General features: G+C 55.9%; 2 protein-coding genes across 2 annotated transcripts; one reads left to right on the top strand and one right to left on the bottom strand.

Moving 5' to 3' along the window:
- Positions 1 to 1,737: 1,737 nt before the first annotated feature.
- On the top strand, positions 1,738 to 5,664 carry CDEST_02904 (uncharacterized protein). The gene is made up of 7 exons (XM_062919063.1): positions 1,738 to 2,467; positions 2,536 to 2,765; positions 2,855 to 3,163; positions 3,217 to 3,502; positions 3,556 to 3,913; positions 3,964 to 4,807; positions 4,862 to 5,664. The coding sequence occupies exons 1-7, from the start codon at positions 2,323 to 2,325 to the stop codon at positions 5,501 to 5,503; spliced, it is 2,814 nt and encodes a 937-aa protein (XP_062775114.1). The 5' UTR covers positions 1,738 to 2,322; the 3' UTR covers positions 5,504 to 5,664.
- A 239-nt stretch (positions 5,665 to 5,903) lies between these two features.
- Positions 5,904 to 7,695, bottom strand: CDEST_02903 (Putative Zinc finger, GRF-type). Its single transcript, XM_062919062.1, has one exon. The coding sequence runs from the start codon at positions 7,283 to 7,285 to the stop codon at positions 6,032 to 6,034; it is 1,254 nt and encodes a 417-aa protein (XP_062775113.1). The 5' UTR covers positions 7,286 to 7,695; the 3' UTR covers positions 5,904 to 6,031.
- Positions 7,696 to 7,994: the final 299 nt, after the last annotated feature.

The raw sequence follows: 7,994 nt of genomic DNA, 5'->3' as shown, positions 1-7,994 counted from the left end.
TAATCAGAATAAAGGACGGCGGAATCTCAGCAGGCCTGTACTCGTAGGCTGTGGGAACCAAAAAAAAGTGCAGCGCTAAATGTCGATTGCCCCATAAGGCGGTTCGGTCTCGTCCGGAGCCAAGACCCCAGGGAAGCCGATGGCGACGATGATTGCGCGTCTGCGGCCTTGGCCATACGCAGCAGCAAGGCTCGAGGGCTGGCTGGCTGACTGGCACGCTGGCTGACGAAGAATAACGCCTCTGTGGTGGCCCGGTGGGGTTGTGGATTTCGCATGCCTATCCGTTTTTCCTCTTCTGCTGGGCTCGACATTGGGCTCCTGCTCATGTTCACTCTAGTCCACGACTCCAGCGAGTCGCAGAGAGCTGGAGTCGCGGAGACTTTGTGAGATGTTATGCCCGCGGTCTTTACGTCTGAACTGTCAGTAGCGTAGGTAGTTAAGCTGACGAAAGTTTGTCAGCCATGTCACGGGAGTGACGGCCACGCAGCAAGGTGAGGACGATGAGTGGGCGTTGCGTCCATCTAGCCCATGTCTTGAGTTCCTGTCTCGGCATTCGGCTCCAGGCCGGCCCAATGACCGACGGCCAGCCATCGACTGGCGCTATTGGTAGGGTTGGAAGGGTGCCGCGCGACGTCATGCATCACCTCCCATGCCCAACATTCGATAGCAACTCCGGCAGACGAACAGTCACCGCCACGCTCTGTCAGCGTCACTCGGGCCTCAATATTTCGGTGTTGGAAGCGCAGCGCTCGGGGGCTTGTGTTTGCTGCGGTGGCCAGACTTGTTCGAGAATAACACTCGACAGCCAGGCGCAGTCCTCAATGCATCCACACTGCGTGAAGGAAAGGCTTGGCTTTGTGGCTGCTGCGCAGTGACAGCAACTCAATTTTCGCAGCCGTTGAAGGGTGCTCCCGGAGGTCTATGAGTCTTACTCTTACTATCCTTCTCTAACCCACACTCTTGTTCGCATCTATTTGCATGAGTCCAGCGTCACATTTGCATCACTGCCACGGCCGTCCGACAGGACCCTGAAGCTCAAACACCCCGAGAGAACCAGTCTCCAGGCTTAAGCCCAAACCGCCCCTCGTCCTGTTAGGGTATTTTCGCGTGTTACGGACCTCGCTTGCTTGCTTTTCACCCCTCACATCCTCACACCTCCTTCGTTTTGCCTGCTTTTGGAGAGCGTCCCTTCCACACCCTCCATCCCGCCAAACAACGCTTGTGTGCCGTCTCTCCGTGCTAAGATACCCATTTCCGTTTCGCTGGGCTGGTGCAAGAGTAATCAAAACACACGCCGGTTTTATCCCCTCCCTCTCCTTGGCCTCTGGGCGGCTGACCCTACAGGTTTTGCTTCCCACCCTCAGAGAGGGCCCAATCAATAACGCGCTCTTCAAACTTTGAGTTCATTTCGTCTCGTCTCGTTCGGTGTCACTGTGCCGTGACCTGTCGGGCTGTCGCCAGACTCCCAGCGATCCCGACGGACAGGCCAGCCTCCCCAGCAACCACTGTGAATACGCGACTACCTCTGAAAACCGGAAACGGGACATATAAGAAACGTTCTGAGGCAGATGAGGAGGGGGCCGAAGAAAAGAGTAAACATTACCTAAGAACGGAAACAAACCTACTAGTAGAGAAAGCAGGGACAGCATATGAAGAAAAAGTTTAAACAGCTTGGGATGGCTTACAAAAATGCCGTGATCGGGCTCCCCTTCCCCCAAAACAACGTGAACCTGGAAATTTCCCTCCCCAGCGGCTGGCAGCATTGACTTTCACTCTCACCCAGTCCGTCACTGCCACTTGCAAGAGACTTGCCAGAGCTGCCAGAGCTGCCATCGGCGTCGAAGGCCCTGTAACATCTACCCCGCCATACGCGCGTTACGTCGAGTGACCTTACAGCCTGCGCCCCCACTGGTATCTGGGCCCGCACCCTGCAACCTACCCATTGGATCTGCCGCGCACATTGGGCCCCAGCTTGTGCCCACCAACCGCCTTCCTTGCCTTACGTTAGGTACCTTACTACCAGGGTATTAGTGAGTAGGTAGGTAGATAGTCCACCCACTAAGTAGGTACGTACCCTGCGAGTCCCGTACCACCGTAGATTCATTATTACGTCGGGTCCCTCTCTCTCAGTCACCCAGCTGTTGCTCTGACACCAGTCAGCTTGTCCACCTTCTCGACACCTCCCTCTCTGACAGACTCCTCCTGTTCCCAAACCTGCAACACTCCTCTCCCCTCTCCACGAGCTTGGCACCAGAACAAGTAACATCACAAAATCACATTGCCGGCTTCAAGAGCGGCTCAAATCCGAAAAACACGACGCCGATGGCTTCGACATCCTATGATCAACCGCAGAATGGCGCTGCCTTAGACCCGGCTCTGGTCGCCAGAACTGAGCTTCCCGTCCGCTCCAAGAGCAACATGTCCATCCCCCCGCCGGGTCAATCCTTGACGGGCAAGCAGGAACACTGTATGTCATCATCCAACTGCTGTCCTGGGCTAGAACAGAGAATTTGGCTAACTACCTTGTGATACCAGACCTCAAGCGCGAGCTGATCTCAGAGCAAGTCAAGTATGAAATCTCCGAGCTCAACTCTCCCACGGCCCTCAAGCGATTCGGCGCCCCGTTCAAGTCCGACGTTGGGGAGGTCTCCCCTCTGGACTCAGAGCTTCCCATTCTTCGCTACATCTTTGTCCATCATGTCCGCGATTTTCCCTTCCTCGACAAGGCCAGAGAGAAGGAGTTCTGGCAGGACAAGCTCCAGGTGGTAGGTTCAAATGCCCTCCTCCACTGCCCAAAACGTCTTACATCTCCTTGAATCGGGCTAACTCGCCGGTCCCTCCCCCCCTGCCGCAGTTCCTAGAATCATTTGCGACCAAGAACATTTCGTCCTCCGAAGATAGACTTGAAGAAACGAAGCGGCGCAAGCTGGCCATAAAATGCCAGAAGCTCGTTGAGCTGATGATGGTGTCTGGATGTAAGACCTCCTCCGGCTTTGAGGAGAGGATACGCTTTTCCGAGATCGAGGTCGTCGATAGCAATGCCATCGACACGGGTGTCATGCATGCTATGCCTGAGGGCAACTACATCAACGGCTGGGACGTCAACGTAGCCGCCGTCAGAATCATGTCGGAGAGGAAGACCATTAGGTCGCACAAGCACGCTGTAAGCTTATTCTTGTCGTTGACAGGCGGCCCGGACACTAATAGTTCGAATAGGAGTTCATCATGCGCATCCACCGCAAGGGTGAACTCGAGTTCTTTATCGGCAGACGGTATGGCGATTTTGCCAGGCTGTATAAAAGACTACGCCTCGAATTGCCGGGCAAGGTTCTTCCCGCGTTACCCAAGAAGAACAAGTCGGACACAACGACTTCGGGGCTGTTTTCCTCTTTGACCGGCGGCGGCTCTCCTGATTCTTCTGCATCATCAGTATCATCAGTCTCGACTATGATGACTGGCCTCACTCCTCACGAGAAAGAACCCTCCAAGTTGTCGGTGCTAGGTGAGCCTCTCCCCACCCTCTGTCTGTAGCAGTACAGTTTCTGACAAAACCAGGACACAAACGCGCGGGTTCTACAACGTCCGGTCGCAACTCGCCTCGTGTGTCCACTGACGGCAGACCCAAGAGCCCCTTGCCCTTCCTTGGGAAAAAGAACGACCAAGTGACGTTGTGGCGTGAGAGCCAGCGCGTCTCTCTCCGGGCTTTCATCCGCACCCTCCTTTCGAATCCCCAGATCGCTCAAACAAAGGCCATGGAGGAATTCCTCACGAAAGACCAGATCACGCCGACAGATGCCGACATCGACGACATCGAGCGGAGAAAGGCAGTTGATGCGATGCGTGTGGAAGAACAGAAGAGATTTTACGAGATCGCAAGGAAGCGCGCGGCCGAGCTCGACATTTACATGGAAGAGTATGCCACGTCACACACTGAATTGGCATCGGGATACTAACAAGCATCAGATTCCGTCAAGAGATTGTGGAGCGCAATGGCCTCACTTCGTTGTTCAAGGAAATCAAGGACAAGGAGACCATCCCGGATCTCAGCATTCAGTACCGGAAGTTCGCAGAGTGGCTTCGCATTGAGGTTGCTGCCACGATATACCACCTGTTTCTTGCTGAGGATAACTCCCCCGAGCTCTTCGCCCAGGCGAAGAGGATTCACTCGCTCATCCCATATACGGTCCTCAAGAACGTCATCAGAATTGCGAACCCAGCTGCTGTTATGTCAGGCGTTTTGGATATCTTCCTGGCACAACCTTTTGGTACTCGTTCGCTGCTGCAGCGCATCTTCTCGCTTACGCTCAACGATGGTATCAAGAGCTTCCAAAAGTCTATCGACACTCTTGCTGCTAAAATCGGCGACGAGGCTTTTACGAAGAAGCTGAAGCTGTATACCGAGGCGGAGGAGCACATCAAGCTTGCTATTCGGGAAGAGGCCGCTTCTGAAGATATCGATCTGATTGTTGTCATCCTGCGCTCCGACTTTCTTGAGCCTGGTCTGACTTCGGAACAAATTGGCCGACTCTACAACGCCTACGTGGCTTTCAACAACGCCGTTGAGAACATTGACGAGGAGCTGAAGCAGGGTGCCCAGCTCTTCTCTTACCTAAAGCAGTTCTTGAAGCTTTGCACCAGGCAACACGACAAAGCCATGATGCTGCAACTTGTAGAGGAGCCGGTCACGCTTCAGCTGTTCCGCGATCTGTTCACTATCTTCTACGAGCCTCTTGTTCGGGTCTACAAGTCAGCCAATGTTTACAGCAGCGTTACTGACTTTGCTGTGTTTATCGACGACATGATTCAGGTAAGCAAAGTTGTAGGCTATGTTAGGCTAGACGTTTACTAACAGCAAGCGCAGGTCGTGGAGAAGTGCCAAGAGCAGGACGCATCGGCAGACCCGAACCAGACCGTGCAAGCGTTCATTGATCTCTGCCAGAGACACGAGCATAACTTTTACAAGTTTGTTCACGAGGTCCACACGCATGACAACGGACTCTTCGATCAGTTGATGGGCTGGATTGAAGACATACTGGAGTTCCTTAGGAAGGGCCCCAAGAACGGCACCTTGAACGTGAATGCTCTATTTGAGGGAGGCGTCAGCTCTGGTGCCGTCGACAAGTACAAGGTCATCGAGGAGGTCAACCAGCTCATCGCATGGCAGGAAGCCAGGAAGAAGTGGCACCACGACAAGACGCGGCAGAAGATGGCTGCCGAAGGAAACGGAGGACCGGACCTTGTTCCTACGGGCTTCTCATCGTCAGACTTCGGCCTCGACCAGATGGATCTGGAAGACATGGCATATGAGGACGACGACGAAGATGAAGACGAAGCAGAAGAGGAGGACGAGCTCGACCCTATTGAGGCCGAGCGCCGTCGTCGTGCCAAGAGACGCGATAGGCTTCGCCGGAGCGCCGGCGAACCGACCAAGCCTCCCGTCTCCGAGGTCCACAAACTCAAGGAAAACTTCCTTGCCATGTTGCGCGAGGTTCTTGCCCAGTAAGCTTTAGAGAAGCATGATATCCCCTGGCACGTAACTCGGGTTCACATACATGGGTTGGGTTGGTGGAATTTGGGTCTGGCACATTTGAGGGTATCAAGCCCCATTGGCACGGCGTTTGTATGGTGAATTGTTACAATACCTGAATCAATTTCGAGGTTCCCAGCAGCCACATTTCTCGCGCGATTTCCAGTGTGATTCATCGAGTTGTCTTTCCCAGGCTCTTGTTTAGTCAAGTCGTACATAATTCCGTCAGCTTCCACGTCCTGTTGGATTGCAAATGATCAAGAGATTACCACTGTCGCACACCCTTCCAGTCCGTGTGTGTCCGTGGACTTAGGGGAGGGTGCTTGAACTAACACAATCTGTTGCATTGGAGACTGACGAGCGAATAGTATCCGCCAAAGGCTAGAGCTCTCTGTTCTTTCTATCTACTTTACCATCACAGAGACGTTAACATGGGTATCCTCAATTCCAAACTCCGTCGCGAATTGTCCAAATGCAGAACACTCCCTTCCGATAGCCCCCCCTTCAGTGCTTTGAGTACAAATCCATCATGCCCGCCTTGAAGTCCGCAATCTCCTCCCTCTGCGCCCGGTTCCGCGCCTCCAAGCTGGCGATCCTCTCCTGCAACTCCGCGATCTTCTCGTCCTTGACCTTCAACGCCGCCCGCACCGTCTCCCGCCCCTTGGCCAGCCCTTGGGCCTTCATCGAGAACCGTCGCAACAAGTCCCCGACACCCCGCATTGTGGTGTCGTCGACCGCCCGCCCCGCCAACAACGCCAGGACCTCCTTCGTCGGGTCGAGCTGCTCCTCTCCTCTAGACGCGGGCGACGAGGACGGCCCCACGGTCGCGGAGGACGTTTTCGTTGAGAAGGACACGTTCGGGGACTCGACGGCGGGCTTGCCGACGTCATCGGGCTTCCGGCGCTTGGCATCGGGGAAGAGCGTCCGCGTGACCGTCTGCGGCGTAGGCAGGGCGACATCCCGCGCCATACGCTGCGCCACGGGTGTATACGGCGTCAGCGGCACTGTCTCACGGAGCTTCTTCGCGCTGCGCTCCATGGCCTCGTTCATCGCCCTCTCCTCGTCCGATGACACGTCTCCCAGCCCGTACTCGTCCTCTCCGTCGTCGGAGTCGAAGTCAAAGATCACCCGCTTTCTCTTGGTGGTGTGGGATGGCGCATCGGCCCCGGCCTCATCTAAAGGACCGTTTGCCTCGGCGGCAGCTTGCGGAGGCCGAGCCGAGAAGTAGGCGTCGAGGAACTTCTGCCTGGCCGCGCTCTTCTGCGTCGTGGGCGACGGAGGCGCTTCCCTGTCAGGCGGGGGCGCGGTGGTCGCAGACTTGACGCCGGACCTGGCTGCAGAAGCCGTGCTCGGCGTCGGAAACTGCGCGGTCGGTGTCGTGCCGGCGGCGGGGGAGCCGTCTGTCGGCATCGGCGGCAGCGTCAAAGTAGCCGTCTCCGCCCGGTTCCTCGCATCCTCCTCCCAGAGAAAGAAGTTGCAGCCGCCCTTCCTCTTTTCGCACTTGTAAAAGAACCGTCCGTGATTGGCATTCTTCTTCTTCACCTGGAGAAGTAATGCCTGCTGCCGCGGCGCGCAGTTGCAGTACCAGTTCTCTTCGAGGTAGAGCCCGTCGAGACGTCTCTTCTGCGACGGAGGCGGCGATGGCGAGGTGCCCACGTCGGTGCCCCGGTTGCTGCGGGGGGTATAGGTTCTGCTTCCGCTGCGATTGTAGCTACTGTGCATGAGCCGCCGGCCGCCGCGCGGTGTTCGGGAGACCATCTTCCCAAAAAGATGGGGGACGATGTTGCTTCTGAAGGCAGGTATACCGGCGGCTGTGGTTGCTGTGGTGGTGGACCTTGCTTTGTCTTCGACGGCGGGACCTACTTTGAGGTGCAGATGGGTCTAAGGGAGGCGGGCACTATGTGGTGGTTGTGGAGGTAGTTGGCTGGGCGGCAGGCGGTCACGGACGTGATGTCATAACCGGCCGGTCCTTGCAGATATCCAACCGTTTGATGGCTGTGTTCTGATAAGTTGGGAGGAGAGAGAGCCTTTCGCAGTGCTCGTCCCGGGTTCGAATAGATGTTCAATTAGGATGACGAGACACCCCGAGCCACTTGTGTTTATCTGGGAAGACAGGTTGTTGTTCGATTGAAACGCAGAAGGCAGTCGCCGGGCTTGAAATTAAGGGACTTGCCCTCTTCGAGCACCTGCTTGATCTGATTATCGGAAGCTGGGGGAGCAACGGAGTGGGGTCATGGAGTCGCCGGGTCATTCTGGGGACCTGAGACGGGGCGGAGACTTCCCCGTTCACCCAACCCAGTGCAGCGGGACATGCTGCCGCGCGCTACCGCTCGTTGGACCCCTGTAAAACGAGGTAGACAGTGTGTAGTCACATAACTTTCCCGTCTCGGACGCCGACTATGCCTGAGACTGCCCGGTTTGGATGCTTGCAAGTCTCGCGGATGTCTTCTTGCACCCAGTCAAGTTC

The sequence above is a fragment of the Colletotrichum destructivum genome, chromosome 2, assembly GCF_034447905.1.
Source record: "Colletotrichum destructivum chromosome 2, complete sequence".
NCBI lineage: Eukaryota > Fungi > Ascomycota > Sordariomycetes > Glomerellales > Glomerellaceae > Colletotrichum > Colletotrichum destructivum.
This window is presented reverse-complemented; position numbering and strand designations above follow the sequence as displayed.

Bases quoted from the DNA above. Each gene is read 5' to 3' on its own strand.
- CDEST_02904 (XM_062919063.1), top strand. From the start codon at position 2,323: ATGGCTTCGACATCCTATGATCAACCGCAGAATGGCGCTGCCTTAGAC. The intron at 2,766-2,854 runs GTAGGTTCAAAT...CCCCTGCCGCAG, and splicing joins GGCAGGACAAGCTCCAGGTG to TTCCTAGAATCATTTGCGAC. The intron at 4,808-4,861 runs GTAAGCAAAGTT...CAGCAAGCGCAG, and splicing joins TTATCGACGACATGATTCAG to GTCGTGGAGAAGTGCCAAGA.
- CDEST_02903 (XM_062919062.1), bottom strand. From the start codon at position 7,285: ATGGTCTCCCGAACACCGCGCGGCGGCCGGCGGCTCATGCACAGTAGC.